At 38.8% G+C, this 14,766-nt stretch overlaps 1 protein-coding gene across 8 annotated transcripts in view; it reads left to right on the top strand.

Annotated features, from left to right (window-relative positions):
• TCEANC2 (transcription elongation factor A N-terminal and central domain containing 2) overlaps positions 1–14,409 on the top strand; it is a 43,476-nt gene extending 29,067 nt beyond the window's left edge. For all 8 annotated transcript variants that reach the window (XM_065912557.1, XM_065912524.1, XM_065912512.1 and 5 more), the window contains exons 4-5: positions 5,398–5,591; positions 12,937–14,409. In XM_065912557.1, coding sequence (XP_065768629.1) covers positions 5,398–5,591; positions 12,937–13,125 — 383 coding nt within the window. In that variant the 3' untranslated portion in view covers positions 13,126–14,409. The remainder of the gene's footprint in view (positions 1–5,397; positions 5,592–12,936) is intronic.
• Positions 14,410–14,766: the final 357 nt, after the last annotated feature.

The following is a 14,766-nucleotide window of genomic DNA, read 5'->3' as shown; positions in this document are numbered from 1 at the left end:
TTTGGAGCCCAAGAAAATAGTCTCACTGTTTCCATTGTTTCCCCATCTATTTGTCATGAAGTGATGGGACTGGATGCCATGATGTTAGTTTTTTGAATGTTGTTTTAAGCCAGATTTTTAACTCTTTTTAACTTTCCTCTTTCACCTTCATTCAGAGGCTGTTTGCTTTCTCCCATAAAGATAGTGCCATATGTATGCATATCTGAGGTTATTGATATTTCTCCCGGCCATCTTGATTCCAGCTTGTGCTTTATCCAGCCTGGAATTTTTCTCATGCTGTAACTCTGCATATTAGTTAAATAAGCAGGTTGACAGTATATAGCCTTGATGTACTCCTTTCAGTTAACAAATTGGACCCTTAATGGTGAGCTTGTAGGTTGTTTTTAGCTTATTGCTGCTGTACACAGTACTGTAATGAATATTTTTATACATAAATCTAATTTGCACATATTGGAAGAGTTGTGTGTAGGTTAAATTTCAGAGTCTGTGTCTCACTCATCTGTATCTACAGCACCAGGCAGTTAGTAGGTTCTCAACATAAGTATTAAAATGCCCTGGGGCTTCCCTGAAAGCTCGGTAGTAAAGAATCTGCTGGCCAATGCAGGACACAGGTTCAATCCCCGATTTGGGAAGATTCCACATAATGTGGAACAGCTGAGCCCGTGCGCCACAACTACTGAGGCTGCGCTCTAGAGCCGGGGAGCCGCCACTGCTGAGCCCACTTTCTGCAGTTACTGAAGCCTGTGCACCGTAGCTAGGGAGTAGCCCCTGCTTGCCGCAACCAGAGAAAAGCCCACACCGCAATGAAGACCCAGCACAGCCAAAAATAAAATTATAAAATGCTCTGAATTGAGGTCTTTGAGGTCCTGCAGTGTATCATTTATCTTGGTATTTTTAGCATCCACAACAGTGACCAACAGCACAAAAAATTGTTTTCTGAATGAATAATCTCAAGGATATGGAGAACTCTACCCCGAGAAGAAAAGTGTTGAGTAGTGACTTCAACTTTTAAATGCCATGTGTTTCAGAAGCATTTCACTAAGCATCGCCAGCTAGGAAGCACCTTGAGCCATTTCTAAGGAGGGCTCTGCATTCCTCCCCTTCCCCTTCCTCTGTGTGTTGAGTGTTGATGTACTTCTTTCCCTGGGCAGTAGAAAGACTAGGTAAAAATTCTTAACAGATAATTGGGTAGAGAGAGACCTTAAAGACTCTGATTTCCCTTAAAAGTTACATTTTGTTCTCACTTCCAGGATGCTACTCTCAGAACCTTTAAAGCAGGGGCAGTTTCTCATTCAGCCCCACATGACTAGTGCCTAGTGTAGTTCCTCATACAAAGAGCAGGCCTTCAGTCGACATGTGGGAAGTAAATAAATCAAGCAAGTGTTGAACTATGCAGTTGGCATGATCTGAGAAATTTTCTAAATATTTTGACCATCTTCCCAAATTTGAATTCTCCATTTTCTTCTGTTCATTGATGCCTCTTTTATTATATATCAAATTTTTTGTACAATAGGATTTATTCATGAGTGTCATTTTTTTAATTTGTAGATCTATCCATCTGTTTTTTGGTGCCAGTACATATAATTTTAGTGGCTTTATAATATGTTCTAGTATCTTATAAGTCTAATTATACCTCAGAATTCCTCTTTTTCAAAATAGTATTTTATACTCTCGTTTTTCTAAAATAAGTCTAAAATTCTGAAGCTATCGCAGCATTGTTAATCAGCTGTCAGTTCAGTTCAGCCACTCAGTCGTGTCCGACTCTTTGCAACCCCATGAACCGCAGCACGCCAGGCCTTCCTGTCCATCAGCAACTGCCAGAGTCCACCCAAAACCATATGCATTGAGTCGGTGATGCCATCCAACCATCTCATCCTCTGTCGTCCCCTTCTCCTCCTGTCCTCAATCTTTCCCAGTATCAGAGTCTTTTCCAATGAGTCAGCTCTTCACATCAGGTGGCCAAAGTATTGAAGTTTCAGCTTCAACATCAGTCCTTCCAATGAACACCCAGGACTGATCTGCTTTAGGATGGACTGGTTAGATCTCCTTGCAGTCCAAGGGACTCCCAAGTCTTCTCCAACACCACAGTTCAAAAGCATCAATTCTTCTGCACTCAGCTTTCTTTATAGTCTGACTGTCACATCCATACATGACTACTGGCAAAACCATAGCCTTGACTAGACGGACCTTTGTGGACAAAGTAATATCTCTGCTTTTTAATATGCTGTCTAGGTTGGTCATAACTTTGTTTCCAAGGAGTAAGCATCTTCTAATTTCATGACTGCAATCACCATCTGCAGTGATTTGGAGCCAAAAAAATTAAAATCAGCCACTGTTTCCACTGTCTCCTCATCTATTTGCCATGAAGTGATGGGACTGGATGCCATGATCTTAATTTTCAGAATGTTGAGCTTTAAGCCAACTTTTTCACTCTCCTCTTTCATTTTCATCAAGAGGCTCTTTAGTTCTTCTTCACTTGCCATAAGGGTGGTGTCATCTGCATATCTGAGCTTATTGTTGTTTCCCCTGGCAATCTTGATTCTAGCTTGTGCTTCCTCCAGCCCAGCATTTCTCATGATGTTCTCTGCATATAAGTTAAATAAGCAGGGTGATAATATACAGCCTTGACATACTCCTTTTCCAATTTGGAACCAGTCTGTTGTTCCATGTCCAGTTCTAACTATTGCTTCCTGACCTGTATACAGGTTTCTCAAGAGGCCTACTACTCAGATATAAAACAAAAAATTAATAAAATTAGTGTAAAGCTATTTGGATGTATTCCAATAAAAGCAACCTTTTGAGATTTTTTATCATAGTAACATTAAAACTACAAATTAATTTTTATATTGACATCTCTGTACTAGTCTTTCTATCACATTTTCTGTTGTATATTTTAGTAAGAGCATATGTATTTCTTCATATGGGTTTCTCATTCTTCAACCTTTACCAAACAGCCATTCTCCTGACCCCCACTTCCTGTCATTGTATTTTTTGCTGGAGATACAAAGATGAATGTGTCACAGCTCATGCCCTCAAGGAGCTCACTTTGGTGGCAAGAGAGATAACTGACCAGATAATTATGACTAATTATCATAGTTATTGTGGTGAACAGAAGCGCAAGATGCTAAGGAAGCACAGAGGAGAGTTACCAACCAAGATTGGGGGTTATTAAGCCTTCTGGATGAGAGGACTCCTGAACTAGAGGCAGAATAGAAGTTAACCAGATGAAGAAAGAAGAAAGCGTACTCTAGGCAGACAAAATGCTCTTTGGAGTGTATGTTCAAAAGTAAAGCGGTGAGAAAATGATTGAAGTGTCTTAGGAACTGCAGTAGCTGGAATATCACATGACAGTGGGCTGATAGCTGGAAACAAAACTAGGAAGGAGATGGGAGGGTGGCAGATTGTGAAGGTACTTGTGTGACGAGAGAGAAGAATTTGGGTATGGGATTGAAAGATTTAAGTGGGGGAGTGTAATGGTCAGATTAATGTTTTAGAAAACATATCCCTGAAAGAGAAAATAATGAAGTTAAATAAAGGTCACTCTGGCTGCAGTGTGGTGGATGGCATTCAGGGTTCCAAACTTCAGCTGACAGGCCAGCAGGCTGCTGGAGTCATCTGGAGGCAACCTGCCCTAAAGCAAGGGCCGTGGTGATGGAGGTGGCATTTAGGAGTGGTTCCAAGCTACAAAGGAGAGAGGCATGTACACAAACAGCAAGCATGGGCACGTGCAGCCCCCTCTTGTTAATATGTTGCTAAGTAGTTTATGGTTTTCACTAGTTTAAGCATGATTTCCCCCCTACTATATTCTGTTTATGGCTAACATTAAAAAGCTATTGATTTTTTAAAAAAATACACCTGTCTTGATATTCTTACACTTTCTAATTCTAAGTACTTACTTGTTTTTTTTTGGCTTTTCTGTGTGTTTATTGCTAAGTATTTTTGCTATGGTATTTTTTTTACCTTTTCCCTCTTTTTCCATTTTTATTATGAAAATCTCAGACAGTCACAAAAATAAAGACAATAATACAGACTCACATGGGCCTTTCACCTATATTTGATTCATTATTCACCTACTATTAAAATTTGGTCCTGGGAGGGGGGATCGGGATGGGGAATACGTGTAACTCTATGGCTGATTCGTGTCAATGTATGACAAAACCCACTGAAATGTTGTGAAGTAATTGGCCTCCAACTAATAAAATAAAATTAAAAAAAAAAAAAAATTTGGTCCTATTCACTTTATCTTTCCCTTTCCTGTGTTCTTGTGCTGTTACTAAAGTATTTTAAAGCAAAATCTCAGACCTTTTGTCATTTTAATATGTCATACAATGTCACCTTTTGTCATACCTCGGTATGCATCTCTAAAAAAATATGTTTTCTTACATAACCACAGTGCTATTATCATACTTAACAAAATCAGCAGTAGTTCCTTGGCATAATTTAATAACCAATGTATATGCATATTCCTTGTTTATCTCAAAATGCATTTTGATTGGCTTATTCCATTCAGGATTTGGATTGCACATTACCTTTGATAGTTTGAACTCAAAAACTCTTACTCTTTAACAATCCATAACCTTACTCCCGTTTATAAAAAAATGCCACTGACAGTTGAAGAAACCAGGTCTGTTGTCATGCAGAATGCCTCACATTCTGGATTTGTCTCTTGTGCTATAATTTAACTTACTCCTCTGACTCTCGTATTTTCTATTAACTGGAGGTTATCTTTGAATGACGAGTTAGTTGGGTTATGGTTCATTTTTCCCTCAGAAAGAGAGTGCAAGGCTATTTTGTAGGTAGGTCTGTGAAGTCCTGCCTCTCTCTGATAATCCCACTCAGGGACACTAAGATGGATCAGTGGAGGTGATGTCAGCTCATCCTTCCATTGTAAATTTCCCCATCAATTTTTCATTGACTGAGTTCATCCGCTATTGATTGTCACCCGAATAAGTTATTTCATGGTGGGCCACAAAAAATTGTTTAAGTACTGTCAATTTTATCACATTTATTAGCTGAATAAAGAACATTTTATCAATAACTGGGACTGTTTGGTTGTCCTAAAATATAACATGTACTGAAAAGACAAGATAAATGCTTAATTCATTTTCTTTTATTGCAAGTTTTGGATTAAGGAGTTGGTACCTTAGCTGTTCCATTTTAAGTATCTATTGATTGTGCTTCTGTTTTATGACTTATTGTACTAGCTAACCCAGTGGTTCTTCCCTAGTGATTATCTCATTATCTCAGCCTTTGAGAAACAGGTCTTCATTTGCACAAGAGCCTCTATATCCTTAGGTATGTGAATGATTTGCTAAGTGCCACACATCAGTCCTTCCAGTCCTATACTTCTCAGAAGACAGAACAATGTTTCCTTTGGTTTCTGTTCTCTTGTTCCAGGTCATGCTGTGAACAAGATGCGTCAACACTCAGATTCAGAAGTGGCTTGTCTTGCCAGAGAAGTTTACACTGAGTGGAGAACTTTCATAGAAAAACATGTCAATAGACCTTCCATAGAAGTCCGAAGTGATGCCAAAACTGAATCATTTAGGAAAAATGCCCAGAAATTACTCTCAGAAGCCTTGGAATTAGAGGTAATGTCTTGGTTGGAATGTGATTATTAGATATTCTTGGTTAAATAACCTTCACATTTTCACAATGAGCTTTCATACTCTTTAGGGCCATAACTTTATTCTAACTTTTTTTTTTTAAAGATTCTGGATTTGTAAACATTCTGGGAGACAGTATTTATATAAGGAGTGCAGGCATTGGAACTAGCAAGACATGGATTAAAACACTGGCTTTAGTATGTACTGGTTGTGACACCTTAGGCAAGTCTCTTAAAATTTCAAAGACTTGATTTTTTAATCTGTAAAGTGAAGATTATAAGTCCTACTACCTAAAATTTTTGGAAAGATTAACTGAACAATATGTACAAAAGAATAGTATAGTGCCTGGTGGTTAGAAGTCACCTCATGAATGTTGGTTCTTTCCGATTTTTGAAATCCTTTCTGTAACAAACACCATATGATACCGTCTATATATGGAACCTAAAATATGACACAAATGAACTTACTTATAAAACAGAAACACCCACAGAAATAAAAAACAGACTTACGATTACCAAAGGGGAAAGAAATTAGGAGATAGATAAACTAGGAGTTTGGGATTAGCAGATACAAACCACTATGTATACAAAATAGATTAACAACAAGGACCTAGTGTATAGCACTGAGAACTGTATTCAATATCCTATAATAAACGGTAATGGAAAAGAACATATATATATACACACATATATATAGTTGAATCACTTTGCTGTATACCAGAAACTGGCACAACACTATAAATCAACTATACTTCAATAAAAATAAATAAATAAATAAATAAATAAAATTCTTTCCCACTGAAGCAAAAATTCTGAGATGGACTCTGTTATGGAATATCAGTAGCACAATAAATAGCTGTTTTTCGAAAAGACTCTACTGCATTTTTTGTCAGCACTCTACCTTTAGTTTTAATGCTTATAGTCAATTGACTAGACATCATCTCTATTATCTTTGTGACCAGCAGTTAGATGGTGTTAGTGGTTTGAGGTACAAATGCCGGAAGAGAAATTTTTGTTCATTAGCAATAATATTAATCATCATCATCAAATGAATCTTACATTCAATTAGTATTCTGGGAAAATCAGACATATAACATTGATATTTTTTCCTCCTCTCAGGGTACCCCTAATAAAGTATCCTTAAAGAATGATTTAATAATATTAACAAAAAAGAAGCAATTCAGAAGTCTGATTTAAATAGTAGACTAGATCTGTCACTATATTCTCTAAAAAAATATTTTAACCTTTCTATCTCAATTATGCATCCACAAAAGAAAGGCAGATGGATTTGTATATATTATTTACTTTATTTAAAAATAAAATTTTGAGTTTTTAATACAAATGTGATAGAAAATGGAAAAATACAGAAAGGAAAATTAAAGTCACCAGTGGACCTACTATCCAGATATAATCTTATTAACATTTTGGTGCATTTCCTGTTGGTAAATTATTATAGCTTTTTCAAAGAATAATGGTCAAGTTATGATTATCCCAGATTTATTAAGAGTCTGTTATGTTATGTGCCAGCTGTCCTGTAAAGTATTTTTATTGATTATTTAAATGACATTGCACAACATTGACAATTATTTATTTTTATATTATATTTAATCTTGATCAGTATCAGTATCATCTTGTATATAGTTTTCTATTATTTTTATCTATCTCTATTTTTTGCGTTTTTAACTTTTAATGTCTATTTGATGATTCAGTGAATTAATATACTATAAGTTTGTTTAACTTTTCCTAAAGAAGCATTAATATGAACATTAAGCCCTTGGAAGAGAGAAAAAAATACAAAGATCGTAAGTCTAATTTTCCAGAGTCATTGATTAGCCAACAAGACTTGGTATATGATATTTTAAGAGAAGTTTATTTTTCAAATAAACTAAAATTATTGCAGAAACATAGAGTGTGGATATATAATATGTAGTTAATGTAGTGGTAAATACCAGTTCCCTATGGTATCTTTTTAAGTAAATGATAATAACGAAGCTATGCTTGTAAGGATTAATGAGCAGTTTGCCTGCTATATTAAACTCCATAATAATTATCCTTTTAGTTTATCCATTAATTATCCTTTAAATGGCACATCAAGTGGTAAGCATTCAAGTGTTACAAAGCAAAGTTAAAAAAGTGATACATTTGTTAGTGCTTTCCAATATAATTGGAAAAAATATCAGATTAAGCATAGTTGAATGGTTTTGCTCCCAAAGAGTAAATTTTAAAAACTAGAAGTGTTCATCTTACTGTCCTCCTTGGCCAAAGAAAGTCAATCTCTTTTCCTTGCATAAACAGCACTTTATAGTATTTTTATATATAATTTCATACATCAGAAAAGATAAATACAAACACTCTTACATAAAGTTAACTCTTAACACCCATCATCATCTGAAACATTTTCATATTAGGGTAAATCAATGAACCATCTAATCCAGTATCTGGTCTTTGACAGTAAATAATGTTGAGTGCATTCAAATCAGACATCAGATCTCCATAAATGTATTTTATCAGGCAGAAGTAAACCATTGGGTAAGTTATTGGCCCAGTGACTTAAAAGCTTTTGCAATTTGATTTTAGCATGTGTTTTTTTTTTTCAAATCTACTTATTACATTTTTATAGAAAGTAATGTTTCCATGATATTTGTTTTGGTCTAAGTAGTGAAAGCCACAGAAGAGGAATATATACACACAGCCCCAAAGTGCATCTATTACTCTACAGATCTTGCTTTCCAGATTCATGGATTGTTTCCTTGTTCTTGGAATAATGGAATAGATGAATAAAAACTCCATTGTTGAGACCCACGCTCCATTCCCCTTTACTTTCTCCCTTCTAGATCTTCTTTGTTCTTCCCTATATTTTAGATCTTTCCTCATATGAACGTCCCCTGTGGTGTCATTCTCTTACTTCCCCTTCCTCATTATCCACTCCCCTTCCTACCTCATGGCCTGTGATCATTTTCCTATTATGCCATTAAAAAAAAATGAATCTGATTCTCAAAGTGAGCCTGTTATCGTTAAGAGTTATGAAGCACTGGCTGGTTGGCCCAGTTGGTTGTCAGATGGTGCTAATGAGACCCAGGTCAGGCATACATCCCCATATGGGACTGTTAGTTTTTTCTTTGCTTAATGGCCTCAGACTGCACCTCTGGTTTTGACCAACTCTTTAATAAATGTATTCAAGTGGTCAAAAAGGAATGTGGGTATATATGTACAAGTTCAATCATGCTATTGGAAAACTCATACAAAGTTTCCTTTAGTGGATATTTAATTCCCCGTGTTTAGTTCTGCTACTGCTAGTGCCAGTGGAGAATGTTAACATAGATGAGTTGCAGTCCTTATCCTAAGAAAGTTTACTGTCTCCTGACTAAGAGCCCGCAGATGACTAAAATATGAGGCAAGATGAAATATGTCTGAAATAGTGGTACTAGGAAGAGGTGTAAACACACAAAGGACAGAACAGTGAAATTTGATGGGGAGATCTGGGAAAAGTTCATGGAAAAGATAGCAGTTGAACTAGCCTTAGAATGGTTGGAATTTGCTCACTAGAAAATACATATAAAATAGAAACATATTTCATCTGCTATGTATAGGATGTTACTGACAGAGCAGAAAAGGAGAGAGGTATACCTGGGGAAAGAGGAAATTCATTTAGTAAATATTTACTGAGCACTTAATATGTGCCAGTACCTATGCTAGGGATGGGGAATTTAGAAATGGATCCAGCATGGTATCAGCCCTGGAGGCACTCACAATCTTCTGAGGGAAATAGACAAATAGAAGTTTTAATACAGTGTGGGAAGTTCTGCACTTCAGGTAAACACACTAAGAAGAGTTTCTTACCTTGCTTTTAAAAAGCTTTTAGTCATGGCAGACATCACTAATTGATTATGACGCCATTTCTTCTGAGTCCAAAATCCTTGACATAAGACAGCTCGGGGTGGATGTGTTTTATATCTTCTCTCAGTTTGTCCATGATTGGACAACTGAATAACGTATTCATCCCACAGGTACAAATACATAAGGAAGGCAAATCAGATTTTCTGTCTCTGGGAAACTGACCTAGAAAATACCAAGAAACAACAACGTAAGTTTTGAAACAGAAGGAATCTTGGAGGAGTTTCAAGGAAGCAGAAGCTATGGATAGAGAGATGTACAACAGGAGGAGAGAAGAAGGCAGTTAGAACTGATAGTAAGGCAAATGAAAAGAAGCAAAAATATGTGAAAAAGAGATCAGGCAGATCATGAGAGACACAGAGAAAGGATATGGTCCATAAATAAATCTCCCTAGGTTTCTTACAGCATTCTTGTTCCCATTCATACATGTATCCCATAGCAAAATCCCTTTTTCTCAAGGTCTTAGTAAGACTGTGGTCCTTTCACCTAAAGTTGTTATTGTTCAGTCGCTAAGTCATGTTTGACTCTTTGCAACCCCATGAACTACAGCATGCCAGGCTTCTCTGTCCTTCACTGTCTCCCTGAGTTTGCTCAAATTCATCTCCCATCAAGTTGGTGATGCCATCCAACCATCTCAGCCTATGTTGTCCCCTTCTTGCCTTCAATCTTTCCCAGCATCAGTCTTTTCCATGAGTCAGCTCTTTGCTTCAGGTGACCTAAGTATTGGAGCTTCGGCTTCAGTGCTTCACCCAAAGGGGCTTACCTAAATTACCAGGTTAGGACCCACAGGAAAGACTCTCAGCTTGGGTAGGTTTGGAATGTCCAAAGGCGTTATAAGACAGGCATTTTTCACTTTGTGCAATGAACACATTATACACAAGGATACATGATGAATCACTTTCCTTTATGGTTTACATTTTAACATTACAAATGTTTTTCTTCATGTCTTCATTCTAACTGGGCTTCATTTAACAAGAGGCATCCTTGAGAATTGTTAGCTCTTGCCTCTTATTCCCACCACATCGCTGGGATAACACCTGTCCTGCTGCCCCGTGGTTTTCTGTGTATGTGCCTCTCCTTTCTAGGTGTGACTTCTTAAGGGTAGGGTGTCAGGTCTTTTCTTTTTGGGTGTCTCAAATATCTAGATCAGACCGTACTCAGTAGTAACTCAATAGCTATTTGTTGAATGAAGTATGAATAAGTATTCAGTTCTGTGAATTTCAAGGTACTCTCAGGTTCTTTATATATATATATTATATACTGTAATATAATGGAATGGCCATGATTTATTTTTGCAAAGGCACACATACCCTTCTTCCCCGAACAACCACTCCCCTCAAAACAAAGGAAAAAACAGACTTTTTTCTTGCTCGTTATATTAAGTGAATTTCAAAACAGTCAGTGAGTAACCATCCTCACACTGGGATGAGGAACCCCGCATTGGGATGAGGAGCCTCTCTTGCAAATGTTGCTGGACAAATGCTGGGCAGACGGCCAACCACCCTAACCACCTTGTAAAGTAGTCTGGTACTAGGGCTGCCTCAGACTGGGGGCTAGTTCAGCGCCCACCCAGGAGTCCGTGAACGCTCAAGGAGTCTGGGTTGTAGAGAGCTGTGGCACCAAGCCAGCTCACTCCAGCACCATCCTTGGAGATGATCAGTCAGTCATCAGGACCACAGACTTCCCTGAACGTCTTTCATCTGTTACATCTAAGCAGACGTCTGGGCCTGGATATTTATCTTCTCTCTCTGTCTCTCCCAGTCCTATTCTGCTCCCCTGCTTAGTTCTCATTTTTTCCAGGTTTCTTCATTCATTTTGGTCTGTTGGTCTCTCTTTTTTGTTAGGACACTTTTAATCAAATGTCAGGTGATCCTTTTTTAATTTTGGTGCATTTTTTCCTTAAACTTCCCCTTTTTAAAGTATAAGTACAGTACATATATGTACAACTCATTGAATTTATCCCCAAGCAAATGGCCACGCCACCTGGCCTGATCCTACTCATTCTCCAGGTCTCACGTCAAGCACTCACTCCTTCCTGGGCCGGGTCCCTTTGCTGTATCTCCGTGCCCCAGAACTTGCTTCTGTTCCCTCTGCTAGCACTCACTGCACTTCCAGTGCCTGCTTCTATCTGTCTCCAGCTGGCCCGTGCTCTCTGTGAAGTCAAGAGCTGTATTGACATTGTTCACTGCTCTTTTCTCAGCCCAAGCACATAGTAAGTGCTGAGTAAGTATTTGAGTATATGGTCAGGTAGGAGGGAAAGAGTGAAGGAAAAAAGGCTAATGAGAGAGAAATTTGTTTCCTGTTTTCAAGGAATTCATTCTCAGGGAAGACAAGACCATTCTATTGTGAAAATGACTACGGAGAGCTTAGGACATTATGGCAGCCCCGAGAAGAACTTGTAGTCCTTTAAACTAGGATTGATTTGTTTGCTTTTTGTGTTTTAGCTACACATACAAATAGGAATGCATTTCTTGGGAAATTGTGTCTTGCTGAGGGAGCAATTACCTGCACAGAGGTGTAGAGGTGTGTGAAAGTAACTGAGTATGCTCAGGCTAGGCTGGAATCAGGACCAGGAAGGCAAAGAGAGCGATGCACCTGGAAAGGAAGGAAGTGAGGGGGTCCCTGACCAGCAGCCCAGTCTGGCCTAGATCCGGATCATGTGGACAAAGTCCCAGGCCTGTCCTTTATCAGGCCTGTGACTTCAGGAGGGCTTGGACCTGAGCCACACACCCCAGCATAGCCACAGATCCTGTCCTCCAGGCTTTTCTGCTTAGCTGACCCTGCCGAGGTCTCTCCAAACTCACTTGGTCTCTCAGGAGGATATGGGGGCAGTGAGTATGGTAAAAGGGAAGAAACATGAGTGTTTGAGTCAGAATCCCAACTTCTCTTAATAGTTGTAAGATCTGGAGCATTTCTTTACCTTTGAACTTGTTTCCTCATCTGTAAAATGAGATAATAGGAGTTGTTAAGTGTTAAGTGTGAGAAGTGATTTGTAAACTGCTTAATATACATTTAGGATCCAGACCCAGTGTTTAAAAATACTATAAGGGGTTAAAAAGCACTTTCAAGCAAACAAACAAAAAGTATAGACTCTTACACTGATTTATTGTCCTTGGTCTTTGTTTCCTGGTTGGTAACGTGCAGGGCCCAGGGCCCAGATCCCATTGCTTGGTTCAAGCCCGTTTCCTGTTATAATGGCAGATATTACCTCCCGGCAGGGGTTGTGAATGAGGTCCCTGTCACAAAGCACATGGCCTTGTTCCTTAATTGCCAGGGTGGAATTAATTTGCTCTTCCTGTTTCTCTTGTGACAGGAAGTAGATGTCCTTGAATTTCAGTTGATTAATGGAGGCCTCTGAGCAAAGTGCTCCAGCCTGTCTTGCTTTTAATCTTTATGCAATGCAAGGCCCTAATTTGATAATTTTTCTGTTTTTTTAGATGGATCACCTACTGGTTGAAAATATTGAACAGGAAACGTTTCATCTCTGCTCCCGCCTCATTAATGGGCCATACCGGCGGACGGTGAGAGCCCTGGTCTTCACATTAAAGCATCGAGCTGAAATCCGGGAGCAGGTGAAGAACGGCATGCTGCCAGTCGGCACGTTTGTACAGACCCACAAAAAGTGACCTGAGGGTGGTTCCAACACTGGGCTGGGCAGAAAGGAAAATGGGCCTCTCTCTGCCATTCAAAGATTCTTTTGAGTTTGGGCGATGGTTGATGCTGGCTGTGCTAAATTTTCCCATGGTGCCATTCCTTCAGACAGAGGATGCAGAGCCCTGGAGACAGGCCTGCAGGAAATGCTTCATTAGCTGGAGTGCGCTGGGGCTGCCTAACAGGACGAGCGCTCGCTGTCACTGGGAAGCGCAGTACGGTTGCCGTCACCCAACACAGTGAAAGGGTGACGGATTTCACTGTGAGCATGCCAAGGACACCTCTAAACTTCCCCCGCATCAGGCAGGTGAAGTTACTGCTTTATTTCACCACCCTGCAGGTAACTGAGACTCAATTACCGAGGCTGCTCACTCGGTTCCGTCCCCCCGAGTTTAGATAGCTCCAGCGCCTCTCAGAACTCCCCGTCTGTTCTCTTTGCTCTGCCCCAGGGGTGAGCCTGCCGGAGCCGCCCGCTACCCCTTCTTTCCAGGACTGACTTATCTGAACATTTCAGCTCTCCCTGGAAGACCTTCCGCGCATTGGTCTCCAGAGCCCCCCTGCTGGGGTTTCTAATGAGGAGCTGGCCTGAAGCATGCCCACTCCTTAGAGTTTATTTGAATATGCTGGCTGCCTCGGTTTAGGGCTCTGTAGAAGATACATAATGAAATTGCTCTTGAAATGAATTACTGTAAGAGGAAAAATTATATACATATGTTTTTTAAAACAAAATACCTGTATATAGGCTTGCTTAAACAATTATGGAAATGATACTTGCTTTTTTAAAAAAAATAATAAACTGGGACTTTTTTCCCTTCAAACCAGAGGTATGGCTTTTTCATTGAAAAATATTTTGATTTGAGAAAGAGTATAGTTGGTGAAAATAAAGAATGATTAGACAGGAATTTAGGGAGATAGAATGAGACCCAAAAAAGACTTTTTAGGTTAGGGGAGGCTGGAGCATGTTTGTAATCTGAAAAGAAGGAGCCAGGAGAAAGGAAGAAGTTTGGGGAATTCACTGGTGGTCCAGTGGTTAGGACTCTGCTTCCATTGCACGGGTCCTGGATTCCCTGGTCAGGGAACTATAAGGTCCTGCAAGCCTTAGGGTTTGGGCCAAAAAAAAAGATTTAAAATCCAGAAAAGAGATAGATTAAAAAAGCAAGGACACCCTTTCTCTCTCATACAAACAATTTTTTTCTGATATTCTTGATAGTAAGTTGCATACATCGAAGATCTTTATCACAAATGACCAGTAAACAATAAACGATGCTGAACCTCAAAAATGTTTAAGAAAATGCAAAATAAAGCAATAATACATTGCCATTTTCACCAATAAAACTGGAAAACATTTAAAATTAAAATGCCAACTTCTGTTGAAGATGTGGAGAAATGGTCCCTTTTTTACACTGATGGTTCACATCCCTCTTGGAAAATAATCTGTCAATATTTACTCATATTTAAGACATGTGTATATGCTGACCCAGCAGAGAAGTTTCCTAAAGAAACACATAATCCATGTAAGGATATTGTGTGCAACTTTATTGTGGGAGGAGGAAGACTGACAGTGAGCAATCAGTCATTGAAAAGAAGGTATGACTTCTGCATCCATTGACCTGAAG

The sequence above is a fragment of the Muntiacus reevesi genome, chromosome 1 (assembly GCF_963930625.1).
Source record: "Muntiacus reevesi chromosome 1, mMunRee1.1, whole genome shotgun sequence".
Lineage (NCBI taxonomy): Eukaryota > Metazoa > Chordata > Mammalia > Artiodactyla > Cervidae > Muntiacus > Muntiacus reevesi.
Note: the sequence above shows the minus strand (reverse complement) of the source record. Positions and strands in the feature narration are given on the sequence as shown.